Source organism: Pimephales promelas, chromosome 7, assembly GCF_988280905.1.
Source record: "Pimephales promelas chromosome 7, fPimPro1.hap1.1, whole genome shotgun sequence".
Lineage (NCBI taxonomy): Eukaryota > Metazoa > Chordata > Actinopteri > Cypriniformes > Leuciscidae > Pimephales > Pimephales promelas.
The window spans coordinates 17,635,358-17,653,024 of record NC_142775.1 but is presented as its reverse complement, the minus strand read 5'-3'; the positions used below and the strand labels follow the sequence as shown (position 1 = coordinate 17,653,024).

Genomic DNA, 17,667 nt, shown 5'->3' with positions numbered 1-17,667 from the left:
AAGGTTGAGATTAAATCTGTTACTGTATTAACACTAATTTTGTCCTGAAAAATAACTATTTTAAATGTATTAAAAGAGAGTGTTTAAGTGATCATAACATTGTTAAACTATAGTGTATATAATCATTAAATATAATAAGTAAAATAAATTTACAAATTCAAAAGGTTCACAGGTTCACTGTATTTGTATTTAATTCTGTTGTATGTACTGCAATTGTATTTAATCTCATTTGTTTTATATAAATACAAAACTGAACTGTGTAAATAAAATGCAAAGATATATGATATTTTTCTTTCTAGATGCATGATGTTGCATTTTATTACAAATTGCATATAACAACATTTTTGTTCTTATATTTTATGATTAGTGTGTAACAAATATTAGTGTGCAACATTATTGTCAGTGATATAGGAACATTGAAGTACTTTGTGATACTCACTTCTATAATTATTTTTATTTTGTTGTAATTCAGAAGAGCATCAGTTGATGCGAGATGATAGCAGAGCCAACTTTACTGTCCAGATCGGTGCAAAAGTGAGACACATGAAAATTACCTCTGCATTATTTTCAAAATTACATTATATATTTACGGTGTGCTATGTGTACATAGTAACAACTGCCTGTGCATCCTGTTTTCAGAAAGAACTCAGTAGTCGACGTCTCTTCCTGTGCATCGGTGCTTCACGTCTCAAGTGAGAGAAATGAAAACAGACAGAAGACTGTGGTAAGAGATACCACTCCTTTCTCTCAAAAACTGAAACACACACACACAAAAAAAAAAAAAACAACAACAACAACCTTACAACATGTTACATCTCATAGACTTTCATTATAGCACAGACAATTTCCTTTGAGGTAAACTGTAAGATCAGCTGTAATCTGGTATTATTTTTTGTTGTGTGCAGAGAGGAAAGAGGAAAGCCCGGGAATGCTCTGAAAATGCCAAGCGAAAGCGTTCAAAGAGCAGTAATGGCAGCCTGGGCAGAGCAGAGAACGAACAGCTCAAAAATGGAGATGTGGAAGCCGTCACCCTGTTTGAGGTGGTCAGCATGGGCAGGAGCGCCATGCAGGTACATCCATCTAGATCACCCCTGTTACAGATAAATATTTGGGAGGTCACAAAATTCTATTTAGATCATATAAGTTTAAACAAATCTGTGTTACATGGATGTTTGGTCTGTTTTGTGCAAGGCTGTGGTGGATGACTGGATTGATGCGTACACCGTCGACAGAGACACAGCACTGCTCGATCTCATCAGCTTCTTTATCCAGTGTTCAGGATGCAAAGGCAACTGTGCTCTCTTTCATAATAGCATTTTTTTTAAAATACTATTGACGTCTAAAATGGACAATTTTGATGGTATTGGTTAATTTTTAGTTGTTTCGTTTTTTGTGGCTTGTATCTAACAAATACCATAGTTCAGGATGTGAATGCTATGTGTGTTTTGTAGGGATGGTCACAGCAGAGATGTTTCAGAGCAAACAGGGTACTGACGTCATGAGTAAAATGGTGGAAGATCTGGATGAGGTTAGTCATTCAGAATACTCCATCCTCATTGAATGCTTTCCCATGTTCTTTGCTCTTACTGATGCCTTTATGTAATCATAGGACACAGGTTTACAATTTAAGAAGTTCCTTGCATTTCCGTGGATTTTAACTGTCACGTGGCCTCTTGACATGGTACGGTTTAAGAGTATTCATTTCTTCGAAGGAGTAGTTCGCTTTTAAAAAACTTTTGCTGATAATTTACTCATCCCCATGTCATCCAAGATGTCCATGTCATTCTTTCTTCAGTCGAAAAGAAATTAAGGTTTTTGATGAAAACATTCCAGGATTTTCTCCATATAATGGACTTCAATGGGAACCAAACGGTTCAAGGTCCAAATGAGAGTTTCAGTGCAGCTTCAAGGGGCTTTAAACGATTACAGACGATGAATAAGGGTCTTATCTAGTGAAACGATCGCTCATTTAAAAAATAAAGTTTTATAAGCACAATGCTCGCCTTGCTCTGTTCTGTGATGAGCGTTCATGACTCTCCTGTTCAAACTCGTTCATCAAAATCTTTTTTCAATTCATGACTCGAAGGGTCCTAGATAAGACCCTTATTCATCGTCTGTAATCGTTTAAAGCCCTTTGAAGCTGCACTGAAACTCTCATTTGGACCTTGAACCGTTTGGTTCCCATTGAAGTGCATTATATGGAGAAAATCCTGGAATGTTTTCATCAAAAACCTTAATTGGACATCTTGGATGACATGGGGATGAGTAAATTATCAGCAAAAGTTTTTTTAAAAGTGAACTACTGCTTTAAATACATCTCACTAACTCCAAACTTATTTTAAATTTAAAACTAAATGTCTCCTCATCCTCCTCAGGACAGTGGTGAGTATCCCCTCATCATGTCCGGGCTGTACTGGAAGAGGTTTCGTTCACACTTCTGTGAGTTTGTATCGGTGCTAGTGGCCCAGTGTCAGAACTCTGTCATCTTTGATGGCTACCTCTTGAACACACTCATTTCACTGCTGACAGAGCTCTCCGATTCCAGAGTTCGCGCTTTCAGGCACACCTGTACGCTAGCAGGTAAGTTCCCCCCTGAACATGAATTCCCCTAGACCTGGCTGAACCACCAATGCATTCTCATCCTAGGGTGTCATATAAGTGACATTGCGTCTAAATCTGACGCACATGGCACCCTGTAGCGTCAATATAACACGCTTCGGTTATGGGTAGGTTTAGGTCTGGGGTAGGATTAGGGTTAGACCACTAGGAGGCGCCTTCTGGCCCATATATATCTGCGTTTCATATTGGCGCTAAAGGGTGCCATGTGCATTGGATGAAGACGCAATGTCAAACGCGTCACCTATAGACCATTTCACAAGATGTAAACAACACTGGTCCAGAAGCACTTCCTGTTTCAGTTTGTAACTGTTTTCTTTATTTCACATGTAAAGAAAACATCTTAAAGATGTTTGTTTAACTTCTTGATTCAGTTTTAAATGTTCTGTTGGTTGTATTTTATCCCAGCTTTTATGTAGTGTTAAAAAACTGAAACAGGAAGTGCTTCTGGACCGGTGTTGTTTATATCTTGTGAAATGGTCTATATGACGCCTTGGGATGAGACCGGGCTGGTTCACGCATATCCCGAATGCTGATGTTTTGCCACTGTTGTGTGTGTCTCTGCAGCAGTGAAGCTGCTCAGCGCTTTGGTGAATGTGGCTCTCAACCTCAGTGTCAGTGTCGATAACAGTCAGCGGCTGTATGAGGTTGAGATGGCTAAGATGGCCAGCAAACGGGCTTCTCAGCGGCTGGACAGGATCCAGAGAAAGATCAGTGAGGTTAGACTGTGACAACAAGAGTTCAACATTTCTATACATAGTTCTTTCTGAAGTATTGTCAGGGTCCAAAACTGACACTCGCCAAGTCCAAATGTGAGTAAAATTTGGGTTTGGTGAGTACATGAAAACAATAGATAAGTTTTGAATCGCATTGTATACTATACACCGACACTCAATGATGTAAGTGACATAGTATACAATTCAAACAGTCATACAAATGTCTGCTAAAGACAGTACATGATTTGCACTTTAAATAACTTTTAAGATACCCAAGTTTTTTTTTTTAAATCACCAGACCTCCACTTGTAACTAATACTGTAGGTGGAATATTAAAAAAATATAAATGGTATATACTACCATTCAGAAGTTTGGTGTTGGTAGGATTGTAAATGTGTTTGAAAGAAGTGTTTTATGCTCACCAAGGCTGCATTTGAAGAGTTCAGATGCAAAAGCCTCTAAATGCCATTTGAAATTTTCTTCTTTAATGATGATTTTTATCAAGCTTGTATATTTAAGTTCAGTGATTTCACTTAAATGGCAATGATAATTACCTATTAATTGTTATTTAAGTGAAATCACTGAACTTAAATATACAAGTTTGATAAAAATCATCATTAAAGAAGAAAATTTCAAATGGCATTTAGAGGCTTTTGCATCTGAACTCTTCATTTATTTGATCAAATAACAGTAAATCCTTTTATTTAGAATCTTTGGTGAATTAAAAAAAAAAAAAAAAAACTCCTACTGACCCCAAATGTTTGAATGGTAATATTGATATACAGGAAAAAATATATGAACACACAATATGTGAACCAGGCTGAACGAATTACTTTCATTCCTCAGTTACAAGACAGGAAATTTGAAATTGAGAACATGATGGATGCCATTTTCAAAGGAGTCTTCCTGAAGAGATACAGGTAATCCTTAATTCAACCACACTTATAGCCCTTACTTCCTTTGAACATTGTACCAATATCACTGTGTGGTGAATTTCAGAGACGTGATTCCTGAAATCAGAGCGATCTGTATGGAGGAACTGATGGTGTGGATGAAGCTGTATAGTTCTGTGTTTCTGAACGACAGCTACCTGAAGTATGTGGGATGGATGATGCATGACAAGGTGGGTGACCCAGTAGTATAGTGTTTAAAGAAAAGTTACTTATTCCGACTGTTGTTGATGAGTTGAGTTGATTTTTGACCACGTTTTATTTGTTGTATATTCTGCAGCAACCTGATGTGCGTCTGAAATGCGTGTTGGGTCTGCAGGGACTTTATCAGGACCAAAGTAGCTCCAAAATGGACCTTTTTACGATACGGTTTAAGGTAACAACTGCTTCCACTTTCTTACACTAGTTGTGGCACAAATAATGCTCTATACACAACTATTTAACTGTGTAGTGTATGTTTTTTTATGGTTATTTTGTCATGGAAGTCCTCCTGTATGCAATGAAAGCTGTGACAGCTGAGTGAATGAAGAGTCCAACATTGCACACTTCAGTGCATCATCTGGGTATTAGAAGTGCACTTTTGTAATGTTAACACTACTCATACTGTTTATACTACAAAATGGCATAGACTGGTGTGTAAGTGCAAAAATCTGAATACATATCATGTCCTAACGAGGCACCATAACAATACGTTTCTAGCCAATTTGTCCACAAACATGCTCTACACCATGCTTCAATCACAGCCAATAGATCAGGGATGTTGGAGTGGTGAAACCAAGCAACTTACAAAAGCTTGTTGCTGTTGCCAGTGATAAAGTTAAAATTAACATGACCGTATTGCGATTTTATCACATAACCGGTTAAGACACTGTGACCGTTTTAAGCTCAAATTGTTCCTGAGAGTAACTTCTGTAAAAAAAAAATAAAGTTGGAGAGTTGTTTACTGGCTGTAAGTTTGTCCTCAAACTCTTGCAGTCATGCTGTTTTGCCCTAACTTCTCAAATGGATGCAGTCTCTAAGCTTTTTTGGCAGTATGCAAGTTCAGGTCCAGTGAAGCTATAGTGGGCCAGCAGGAGGGCAGGATTGCTGATTGACAGGCTAGAAAGCCCCTCAGGTTTTGCCTTGGGCTCACTGGCCTGATGGCTTCCCACAGGACCCCACCCTCACCATACCCTCAATAATGACAGCAAGTACATTAGTACAACTGTAATTTAAAGACCCGTTTAAGTGCATCGTGGGTCTCTAACTCAAGTCCTATTGTAGGTTTTTGAGAGATTGCTCTCATAGCGGGTAGTTAAAGTGTTTACATGAGCGATTGACGGCTGTTTCTGTTGAAGGAGAGGATGATCTCTTTGACTCTGGATAAAGACCATGAAGTGGCCATACAGGCCGTGAGATTGCTCATGGTCATGTCCCAGTAAGTATCTCCCCCTTGCTCCTCGTGCTGACTATTCCTCATAAAGTGTGATCATCCAAACTTTCACTTCTCTGCAAAGCATATTCCTGACTGTTCCTCGAGTAATTGCTGAAATTATTCCCTTTTGTGCCAGATCCTGTGAGGATGTTCTGAGTCCTGATGACCATAAGAACGTCTTCAAGTTAGTGTACTGCTCTCACAGACCTCTAGCTATCACTGCGGGTGAATTCCTCTACAATAGGTATGTGTTGATTGTTTTTGACTGCTTATGAGTCATTCTACTAAAGCCTCCCCATTTGTCTTCCATATGTACATATATGTACATTTTGGTGTAACACTGTAATTTCTTTGCTCTTAGGCTGCTAAGTAACCCTGAATTATCAAGGCCCAGAGAGGGAGCCTCCGATCAGGATAGACACAGAGAATTACTCTTAACCAGAGTGCGATCCCTTATCCACTTCCACACTGAAAGCGAGGTTTGTTAACTCCAAGTGTGTTTTTGTTTGTGTTTTTAACTTAAAAATAGCATATTGTGAGTAGTGAATGGAGCTATAAACATTTAAATCAAAATAAACTAGGGCTGTGCAAAAATTAATTGTGATTAATCGCGTCCAAAAGTCTGTGTTTACATAATATATTTGTGTGTGCGGTGTATAATTATTTTGTATATAAATACCTATGCATGCATGTATATATTTAAGAACTATTTGCGCTTAAATTCTGTATATATATATATATATATATATATAAATACATAATCTAAATGTGACGATCAGCAGCCGTGGTGCCCTCGAGAGCCACTAGAGGGCACCCTCTCCCCATGTTTGTTTCCCCTTGGACTCTTTGTGTTTCATTATGTTCAGCTGTGTTTCATTATTGGTTATTGAGTTCCTTATTTAAGCCTGAGTTTTCCCTGTGTCCCTTGCGAAGTCTTGTTACACTGTAAGCGTGCAATTCCGAGCGTTCTTCCCTGTTCTGTGTCTCCGTGTTTCCCTGGACTCTTGACCCTTGCCTGTTTCCTGGACTGTTCACGAACCTGTGCTGCCTGCCTCGACCTTTGCCTGTTTTGACCACGAGTTTCTGGATTGCCCCTTTGTTTAAGTGTTTGCCTGTGTTCATGTCTGCTTGTTTGAATAAAGTGCTGCATATGGATCCGACCGTCTCTGTCCGTACGTTACAGAAGACTTCGCCAAACGAGGATCCAGCAGACTTTCTGCATCTATCCGCCGTGGTCAAGACCCGCTCTTCAATGCTAGCCTCTCATAGTTCTCAGATGACGAGACTAACTTCTCTCCTCGAGGAACTAGCTAGCTCCGTGCAATCATGGTCTCCGCAGAGCTCAAGCACAGCGGCTAATCAAGCCCAAACCCCCGCTGCACCTGTTCCACCGCAACCCAGTGTGAGTACCGCATGCAGTAATTCCAGTACGCCGTTTCCCGAGAAGTTTAATGGCTCACCTGAAGCGTGTGAAGGATTTCTGCAGCAGTGCAGCTGGTACATGAGTCATCAGCCCCAGTTATACGCCTCGGATATCGACCGCGTTTCTTTCATCTGCTCACTGTTGACTGGAAAGGCTCTGGAGTGGGCAGGCACGTTTTGGGAACCAGGTCGGATGTCGTTTCCTCCTTTCAACGTGTTTACCGCCCTGTTCAGAAAGGCTTTTGAACTCCCCGCAGAAAAGGAGGGTCTCGAGGAACTGCTCTTTTCCCTGCGCCGGGGAGGTTCGTATGCGGCGGATTTCTCTCACTCACTCCGCACGCCGCATAAGCCTCAGCTCGCTAAACTGTTTGATCCTCCCTTAAGGACCGTCAGAGGCGCTTCTAAGCATATCGTTCCTGCCAAAACCACTCATCATGTCGGACCCCTCGAGCCCGTATCCCGCACTGGCCCTGTTAAAAGTGCTGTTTCTAAGACAGCGGAGGTGTCGCGGGTCGAACCGGAGTTTGAGCGCGTGCCAGCCGACTCGAGTGAGTCAAGTGCCGAGCTGAGTGAATCAAGTGAGTCAAATACCGAGCTGAGTGAATCGAGTGCCGAGTCAAGTGAGTCAAGTGCTGAGCCGAGTGAATCAAGTGTGTCCAGTGTTGAATTCAGTCTGTCCAGTGAGTCTTCAGTTCAAGTAATTGAATCTCCTCTTCAAGTGAGCGCTGAATCTCCTCTTCAAGTGAGCGCTGAATCTCCTCTTCAAGTGAGCGCTGAATCTCCTCTTCAAGTGAGCGCTGAATCTCCTCTTCAAGTGAGCGCTGAATCTCCTCTTCTAGTGAGCGCTGAATCTCCTCTTCTAGTGAGCGCTGAATCTCCTCTTCTAGTGAGCGCTGAATCTCCTCTTCTAGTGAGCGCTGAATCTCCTCTGCAAGTGAGCGCTGAATCTCCTCTGCAAGTGAGCGCTGAATCTCCTCTTCAAGTGAGCGCTGAATCTCCTCTTCAAGTGAGCGCTGAATCTCCTCTTCAAGTGAGCGCTGAATCTCCTCTTCAAGTGAGCGCTGAATCTCCTCTTCAAGTGAGCGCTGAATCTCCTCTTCAAGTGAGCGCTGAATCTCCTCTTCAAGTGAGCGCTGCATCTCCTCTTCAAGTGAGCGCTGCATCTCCAGTTCAAGTGAGTGAGTTGTCCAGCCAAGCGAGTGTGTCTAGCCCTGTGACGCGCCGCCGCAGGAGGAGAGGGAGGACTCGTTTGGTTCGCCAGGCCCCGGTGAGCGTGCCCAGACTCCTCGCCCTGCCGGCCCCGCCTCTGCGCCTCGCCCTGCCGGTCCCGCCTCTGCGCCTCGCTCTGCCGGTCCCGCCTCTGCGCCTCGCTCTGCCGGCCCCGCCTCTGCGCCTCGCTCTGCCGGCCCCGCCTCTGCGCCTCGCTCTGCCGGCCCCGCCTCTGCGCCTCGCTCTGCCTGCACCCTTCAAGCTCCGGGAGGCCTTTCCTGTACCCGTTCACCACCCAGAGGTTCCTCCCGGGAATTTCCCCAAGTATTTTTTGGGGGGGGGCAGTAGGTACTCTGTGGGGGCCATGGAGGTGATCCTGACATGGACCTCTGAGTCCGTGAGGGCCATGGAGGCGAGGCTGTCATGGACCTCGCCTGTGTCTGCTCCGCCCTGGTCGCCATCACGTCCTGCTCCTTCCTGGTCACCCACGCTCCATGGCCCCAGGCCTCTCCATGTGCCTGGCCTCCTGCCTCTCCATGGGCCTGGCCCTCCATCCCAGCCCCCGTTGACCTCCCCCCGGAGCTCTTAGGAGCGTCTGGAAGCCGCTCCTTAGAGGGGGGGTTATGTGACGATCAGCAGCCGTGGTGCCCTCGAGAGCCACTAGAGGGCACCCTCTCCCCAGTCAAGTGCCGAGCTGAGTGAATCAAGTGAGTCAAATACCGAGCTGAGTGAATCGAGTGCCGAGTCAAGTGAGTCAAGTGCTGAGCCGAGTGAATCAAGTGTGTCCAGTGTTGAATTCAGTCTGTCCAGTGAGTCTTCAGTTCAAGTAATTGAATCTCCTCTTCAAGTGAGCGCTGAATCTCCTCTTCAAGTGAGCGCTGAATCTCCTCTTCAAGTGAGCGCTGAATCTCCTCTTCAAGTGAGCGCTGAATCTCCTCTTCAAGTGAGCGCTGAATCTCCTCTTCTAGTGAGCGCTGAATCTCCTCTTCTAGTGAGCGCTGAATCTCCTCTTCTAGTGAGCGCTGAATCTCCTCTTCTAGTGAGCGCTGAATCTCCTCTGCAAGTGAGCGCTGAATCTCCTCTGCAAGTGAGCGCTGAATCTCCTCTGCAAGTGAGCGCTGAATCTCCTCTTCAAGTGAGCGCTGAATCTCCTCTTCAAGTGAGCGCTGAATCTCCTCTTCAAGTGAGCGCTGAATCTCCTCTTCAAGTGAGCGCTGAATCTCCTCTTCAAGTGAGCGCTGCATCTCCTCTTCAAGTGAGCGCTGCATCTCCAGTTCAAGTGAGTGAGTTGTCCAGCCAAGCGAGTGTGTCTAGCCCTGTGACGCGCCGCCGCAGGAGGAGAGGGAGGACTCGTTTGGTTCGCCAGGCCCCGGTGAGCGTGCCCAGACTCCTCGCCCTGCCGGCCCCGCCTCTGCGCCTCGCCCTGCCGGTCCCGCCTCTGCGCCTCGCTCTGCCGGTCCCGCCTCTGCGCCTCGCTCTGCCGGCCCCGCCTCTGCGCCTCGCTCTGCCGGCCCCGCCTCTGCGCCTCGCTCTGCCGGCCCCGCCTCTGCGCCTCGCTCTGCCTGCACCCTTCAAGCTCCGGGAGGCCTTTCCTGTACCCGTTCACCACCCAGAGGTTCCTCCCGGGAATTTCCCCAAGTATTTTTTGGGGGGGGGCAGTAGGTACTCTGTGGGGGCCATGGAGGTGATCCTGACATGGACCTCTGAGTCCGTGAGGGCCATGGAGGCGAGGCTGTCATGGACCTCGCCTGTGTCTGCTCCGCCCTGGTCGCCATCACGTCCTGCTCCTTCCTGGTCACCCACGCTCCATGGCCCCAGGCCTCTCCATGTGCCTGGCCTCCTGCCTCTCCATGGGCCTGGCCCTCCATCCCAGCCCCCGTTGACCTCCCCCCGGAGCTCTTAGGAGCGTCTGGAAGCCGCTCCTTAGAGGGGGGGTTATGTGACGATCAGCAGCCGTGGTGCCCTCGAGAGCCACTAGAGGGCACCCTCTCCCCATGTTTGTTTCCCCTTGGACTCTTTGTGTTTCATTATGTTCAGCTGTGTTTCATTATTGGTTATTGAGTTCCTTATTTAAGCCTGAGTTTTCCCTGTGTCCCTTGCGAAGTCTTGTTACACTGTAAGCGTGCAATTCCGAGCGTTCTTCCCTGTTCTGTGTCTCCGTGTTTCCCTGGACTCTTGACCCTTGCCTGTTTCCTGGACTGTTCACGAACCTGTGCTGCCTGCCTCGACCTTTGCCTGTTTTGACCACGAGTTTCTGGATTGCCCCTTTGTTTAAGTGTTTGCCTGTGTTCATGTCTGCTTGTTTGAATAAAGTGCTGCATATGGATCCGACCGTCTCTGTCCGTACGTTACACTAAATTATACAAATATAAATATTTTATATATGAATTAACACATTTTCTTAAATATATACATGCATGTGTGTGTATTTATATATACAAAATAATTATATACAGCACACACAAATATATTATGTAAACACAGACTTTTATTTTGGATCCGATTAATCGCGATTAATTTTTGCACAGCCCTAAAATAAACGTAAAAAAAAAAAAAAAAAAAACATATAACCTTTTTTAATGGTGCAATAAAATAAAAAAATAAATATGAACACTAAATATGAAAATGAAATACAAGTAAAAATAATAACATTGAATAACATTTAAACATTGGGATTATCACAAACATCATTATGATGGACATTATCCAGTCATCTAAAAATATTGCAGAAAGAACGCAAGAATGTGTCCTGTGTTTACTGTAAATGTTTTTGTTGTTGTGTCATTGATAGAAAGGATTAAAGAAGAGAGAAAAGTGGGATATGGAAATAACCCCAGGCATAATCAAACATGGGTCAGAGTTTTGTGATTTTAAAATAATGATTTTAGTTCTCTCCCTTGTGTTATAGCTGCATCAGCATGTGCTGTACCTCGTTGATAGTCTGTGGGACAGTGCTGGAACTCTGCTGAAAGACTGGACCGGACTTACCTCACTGCTCTTACCTCACAAGTCCTGTCAAGAACAAGGCTAGTACACTTTAACAGCTTACCTGCTTATCGCACCTTAGCAGAAATGTTCATTCTTTAACTAACATTTACAATTAAATACACAGCTACCCTATTTTTAATATTCAAACTACACTGTAGATTTGACTAATGTTTTAATGATTACATATAAAATAAAATATAAAATTGATTGCTATCCAGAATTATCTCCACTGGTTGAAACTGAAAGAAACTGCCACTTTTTTTGTGCTGTGCCTGTATATTTATATGAACCGCAGCTCTGAGCAGTGCCGAGGAAGCCTTTGTGATTGAGCTCATGTTGGCATCAGTCAGGCAGGCTGCAGAGGGCCCACCTTTGTCAGGGAGAGGAGCAGGAAAAAAGGTGAGACTTTGTTTTGAATCTCTCATTTAGATACTTTCATTAGATGGCTGTCAGATATTTTTTATTTTTAAGACTCCAGCCATTCACTTTTTTACAGATTGGCTTTAAGTAATTGCCAGCTGCATATCTATGTTTGTTTGTAGGTGATAAGTACTAAAGAGAAAAAGTTACAAACTGATGTCTGCGCTACACTCACTGAACACTTCATTAAAGTGCTGCCTGAGCTGTTATCTAAGGTAAAAGTAAAATAAGTGCACTGTTCGTTTAAACCATGACTGTTTCCCCATAAATTGAGCACAGCTGATCACCTGATATCTAATCACATACTCTAGTACTCAGAGGATGCTGAAAAACTGACCTCCTTCCTAAGAATACCTCAGTTTTTCCAAACGGACACCTGTGATCCGGAAAACTTACAGGTGAGTGTGTTTGTGTGTGTCATCTGATGCACTCATGAATTCACTGTATAAAATAATAGATCTAGCATAATAAGTCTGTATAAAAAACAGTATTATTGTGAAATATTATTTCAGTTTAAAATACTTTTTATTTTAATATATTTTTAAAATGTTAATTATTCCTGTCATGGCAAAGCTGAATTTTCAGCATTCATTACTTCTGTGTCACATGACCCTTCAGAAATAATTCTAATTTGCAGATTAGGTGCATTTCTCATTATTATTAATGTTGAATACAGTGATCATTTTTTTTCTTTTGTTTTACGGTACAAATGTCTTTATTATCACTTTTGATCAATTCAATATCCTTGCTGAATCAACTGATTGATTTCTTTCTAAATAAATCTTACTGACCTCAAACTTTTGAACTGTAGATACCCTTCTCTAGAGCACTTTTAATGTGCAGTTTGGTGTAGTATGTGCAGGCATTGCTGGCTGATTTGGAAGCTGTGGTGGGCAGACACACAGACCCTGGGCTGCTGGAGACGGCTGCTCGTTCTTACCAGAGCCTCTGTGCTCAGGATTCGCCCTGGCACTCCCTGGCCCAACCCAGCTTTGACCGCCTCATCCAGCACTGGACAAACACACTGGGAACATGCTTAGGACAATCACTGAGTGTGAGTATACTCTGATAGCCAGGGGTAGATGCTCTTTTACAAGCTTGCATCAGATACATTAATGGATTTTACCTGGATCTTGACATGAATAAAAATTATTTTATTTATGACATTGATTTATTGTGACTGTACCTTACAGAATAGAGTCTAATTAAAAGGTATTCCTCTCATGTACAGAGCGATTGTTTCACTGCAAGCGAGGATGACACTTTGGAAATTCTGTCCACACTGAAGAAACTTACTGCGTTCAACATGTAAGCAGTTTCTATTAGCTTATTTTATCCACATGCACACTGCAACATTCGTGATAATCACATTTTATTGTAAAATCGAACCCATTCGTTCTGTTTTACACACCCTGCTAACAATGCGATGTTCTAAGAATGTTTTCCTAATGTTCCCATTAGGTTATGAAAACATTATTTTTGAAAGGTCTGCAAACATTCAAAAAAGTATTTTTCCCCCTGGTTTCACAGCCAAGGCAACTTGCACTGATATCTTAAAATATGTCACGTGATGCAGACAAGTAATGTTTTTTTTTCTAAGCACATTTATAAAAGATACTTAAAGGTACTTTTCTGTGAAATCCATCGGATGTCACGTGCATGCTCGCTCCCGATCCTCTCTCCTTTACATACAGTCTATGCGACGGCACTGCAGCAAACAACATGGAGTCTGTTAACACCAATACACTCCTGCGTTCAGCACAACACACACTCCACATATAAAACACAAAACAAAACAAAAATGTATCTGCTGAATCTCGTCAGGCCAAACGTGAATCGGATCGACTGACGAAAACACGGAACAACATCGGCAGAGTGTTTGAATTATGGAGAGACCTCGGCTATTTTTATTGTGATAAATTTCAAGTTTTCAGATATGCTGAAATAATGGTAAACTGTAATGAAATAGCAAGGAAAGACATGAAATGAACACAAAAGACTGTTCCACGATAACAAAATGTAAGTTACATTTAGGATGTAACCAGTGTTGGGGAAGCTACTCTGAAACTGTAGTTTGACAAGCTACAAGCTACTCTTAAGTTAAAGTAGTTAAACAACAGTCAAGCTACTCTTTTGGAAAAGTAGTTAGCTACACTACAAGTTACTATCAAAAAGTAGCTAGCTACATTGAAACTACTTTTGCTTTTTTGAACAACGTATATTATTAATAACTGAATAAGTGTCTGAGGACAGAAGGGGACAACAATACTTTTTGAAATCATAATTTTATTGCATTGTTTTAAACACTAAATGTTTTACTTTAAACATTTAAAACATTTAGTGTTTAAAACAATGCAATAAAATTATGATTTCAAAAAGTATTGTTTTATTACACACAACACCCAAATATCTCAGAATATTTGTCAAAAGTGCAAAATTGCAACAAATAGCCTACAACATTGCAAGAAAAAAATATACATCCAACGTAAATTGCATGTAGAACATTTTCTCAAAAATACCGATTGAACTTGGACAAATAAGGCCATGGGTAATTAACGTTAGTTGTTTCTCCATCCTCAAAATCTGCCGTCACATCTTGCTCCATCATCATGTGTGTGTCAACACACTTCTGTACGTCGGTGAACTGTTAGCCGCAAGATGCATGATTAAACAACAGGTGGCGGTAATGGCAAAAAATGAGTTTGTAATCGAACAAGAAGAAGAATATACTAGCATCGCGCTGATTCGCGCTGGTTCGACAAAGGACAAACACAATGTAGCTTTTGCTCGAGCTACACCGCTACTTGCTGCAAAAAGTAGTTAGCTACTGGAAAAGCTACACTGTTTAAAAAGCAACTGAGCTACAGCCAAGCTACTGAAAAATGTAGTTAAGTTAGTAGCGTCGCTACTTGTAGTTAACTACTCCCCAACACTGGATGTAACTTTTATTTCATGTACTAGATCTACTGTCTAACATCACTTATCCCACTACTATCATATTGTTTATACACATTTCCAGACACGTTCAGTACAGTAATGTTAATTCCTACGATCTTACCGTTACACTGAAATTGTTCAGTCTAACCGTTTTCGTTATCATATTATACATTCACTTATGTTGACATTGCTGATTGTGAAAGATACACAAATAGTTAGTGAAATGCCTTATGCTAGATAACACCACAAATGTAACATTATCATGGTACGAGCATCGAGCATTAGTTCAGTCAAGCTGATAAAAGTAGCCTATTGTTGCAGTGGGAGTTTACATGAGTTTCCAGCATGCTGTGTGATGCTTTCTCCAGTGTGTGTAAAGTCTCAGTGTGGCCGTGTACCATGAGTGCTCACTCTTGTGTTCGAGCCATAGACTGGTTCAAGCACGAGCACTCTTGTAAAAATTGGTTGCAATCTGAAACATCACAGATAGAGGCCACTAAAAAATACATACAGCACCTTTAAATGTTTAATTAAGATAAGGCCTAATCCTGTCTGTGGAACCAGACCTTTATTTGGAAATAGGCTCATTTTACCACTCCCCTAGAGTTAAACAGTTGAGTTTTACCGTTTTCAAATCCATTCAGCCGATTGTCTGATATTTAGAAGAATATCAGTAACCAGATCAGTTTCTGGTCTCATTGACTTCCATAGTAGAAAAAAATATATGTACTATGGAAGTCAATGAGACCAGAAACTGTCTGGTTACTGATATTCTTCTAAATCTAAAATCTAAAAATAAAATCGGCTGAATGGATTTGAAAACGGTAAAACCCAACTGTTTAACTCTGGGGTAGTGGTAAAATGAGCCTATTTCCAAAAAAAAAAAGCGGAGTATCCCTTTAAGAACTTTTTTATTTGGGTAATATCTGGATATGTTACCATGATGTGTTTTTAATTGCACCATTAACAAGTAGTTGTTCAGTTAAGAACTATACACAGAATTATTCAAAAAATGCTCTGTTTCTTAATGTGACTTTCTGTCTGTTGCTTTACCAAATCTGTCTAGTGCTCAGGATCTGTCTAAATGGAGCCTTTATGAGCTGGGGACCAAATTCCTGGAGGCAGAGATAAAACATGGCGGTCTTCCCACGGAGGTGACGTTACCGAACAACCTAGAACCTACATCATTCTTACTTCCTTCAGCAGGTTCATCTTTCTAATTTGTAATTCTCATAGGTGACGGTCGAGGCTCTGCGCTGTATGTGTAGCTGCGTACTGTGGAAGCTCAACACTTTTGGAGAAGGTGTGACCTCCAGGGTGAGCCATATACCTTTCTCTTCCACTCTGATTGGAGCATGACTGCTGTCATAGATGGCCAAGATCATGCTTAGAATGGGAATATCTACGTGCACAGACATACGCACAGAGTTTTCCCTTGGGCGATTAATTAATCAAGCATTTTTAAGCATGCGAGACTGTCTGTCTACTGAGTTGCATATGATCCATCACGAAGATCCGTGTCCTTTAAACCTGCCACATTACATTTCAAGGCTCTATGGGTATGTCTGGCGGATTTTAATAAGTGATAGAAAGCTCTTGATCGTGAGTCTTACGGAAAAGTTGATGCTGGTGATGGATTGTAGGAGGCGTAATGGTTCTCTGTTGTGTAAGCATTTCAACGCTAATAGCAGGTCCTTTTATTAGACCTATATTTCCATGCAGTGCACGGTGTAATCATATCTCCCCAACTCTAACCTTTATGCAGTGAAATATTGGCGGCCATTAAGACTGCTGTAGGTAAGAGGTGCTCAATACTGGCTCAGGAATGGCCGCTTGCTCCTCTGGCCTCGTCATCAATAACTGACAGCGCAGGCGGCAATTTTTGGGCTTAGGCGGCAGCTCGACTCAATCTGCAAGTCTAATATCAATGGCGACCCGAGGTAAGGGGGGTGGGGAGACGTGTTCAGCATAAAATTGGGATGTATGTCGGTTTCAAAAAGAGCCATTTAGCTGAATTGACATTACGACTACGTGGGATGGAGGAACCGATCCGGCACGTCCACCTCGGAGCTCCACGTGCACATAATTATGAAAGAATATTTTACACACGACTCTGGCGGCACTGCTCGCAACGACGCTTTCATCAGTCTACATTGCGTAATTATTCTCCTGTCGCTCAAAATTCATGACTTTCCCCTTAAATGTCAAAGCTTAGTGTACTTTCTCAATCAGTATGGTCATAAAAAATGCATGCATAATAATTCAATAAAAAAATAATCGTCATTGGTATGGATGTGTTTGTGTGTGGTTTTAGGAGTCCTCCCTCCAGCAGAGAAACCAGCTCCGTGCGTTCTGTGAGAAATGCCAGCGCTGTCTCTCGCACGCTGAGCAGCTTGTTCGAGAGCAAGTGAGCATCACGTTTCTCTCTCTGTTCATGGCATGCCATTCGGTTCCGCCTTTTCTTCAAAGTGGATCATTCCAAACACATCAGAGCGTAATGTCTGTGTGTGTGTGTGTGTGTGTGTGTGTGTGTGTGTGTGTGTGTGTGTGTGTGTTAAACAGTAGCATATGTGCCAGTGGGCCGATGCGCTGGCATTGTTTGAATCCTATTTGTTTTGACTTTAATTTCTTGCGGAGTGCCCTTGGCACCTGCGTTGTGTTTTAATGAATCCTCACTCCATGCCAGGGCAAGCTGACAGCAGAAAAACACACTGATTGAAACTGAACCTAATGAAAGTTCCTGGAAATCTGTTTATTTTAAGACTGCTTCGAACTGTCACATTTTTATAGCTGTCATTTTAATCAAAAATAATTAATCAATTGTCAATTAATCAATCGGATTAATGTCAGATCGTTAACACATTCTGTTTGGAGAATGGTTAGTTATGCGGTGTTCACACCGTGTCATAATTGCCACAATGACAACACATGACATTTTACACAGAGCTGTTCACGTTCACTGAATTATGCATTTCAATGGCAAACAATCAACATT

The 17,667-nt window shown here is 42.4% G+C and overlaps 1 protein-coding gene across 1 annotated transcript in view; it reads left to right on the top strand.

The window, feature by feature from the left end:
- The window catches only part of LOC120482652 (cohesin subunit SA-2), a 33,841-nt gene that overhangs the window by 811 nt on the left and 15,363 nt on the right, over positions 1-17,667 (top strand). The window contains exons 2-24 of the mRNA XM_039677189.2: positions 473-534; positions 640-724; positions 906-1,070; positions 1,192-1,288; positions 1,452-1,528; positions 1,610-1,681; positions 2,376-2,580; positions 3,184-3,335; positions 4,179-4,252; positions 4,332-4,455; positions 4,563-4,658; positions 5,620-5,699; positions 5,833-5,940; positions 6,058-6,175; positions 11,236-11,353; positions 11,611-11,714; positions 11,858-11,950; positions 12,047-12,133; positions 12,589-12,789; positions 12,967-13,043; positions 15,739-15,826; positions 15,909-15,989; positions 16,987-17,079. Of these exons, the coding sequence (XP_039533123.2) occupies positions 494-534; positions 640-724; positions 906-1,070; positions 1,192-1,288; positions 1,452-1,528; positions 1,610-1,681; positions 2,376-2,580; positions 3,184-3,335; positions 4,179-4,252; positions 4,332-4,455; positions 4,563-4,658; positions 5,620-5,699; positions 5,833-5,940; positions 6,058-6,175; positions 11,236-11,353; positions 11,611-11,714; positions 11,858-11,950; positions 12,047-12,133; positions 12,589-12,789; positions 12,967-13,043; positions 15,739-15,826; positions 15,909-15,989; positions 16,987-17,079 (2,436 nt within the window). The 5' untranslated portion in view covers positions 473-493. The remainder of the gene's footprint in view (positions 1-472; positions 535-639; positions 725-905; positions 1,071-1,191; positions 1,289-1,451; positions 1,529-1,609; positions 1,682-2,375; positions 2,581-3,183; positions 3,336-4,178; positions 4,253-4,331; positions 4,456-4,562; positions 4,659-5,619; positions 5,700-5,832; positions 5,941-6,057; positions 6,176-11,235; positions 11,354-11,610; positions 11,715-11,857; positions 11,951-12,046; positions 12,134-12,588; positions 12,790-12,966; positions 13,044-15,738; positions 15,827-15,908; positions 15,990-16,986; positions 17,080-17,667) is intronic.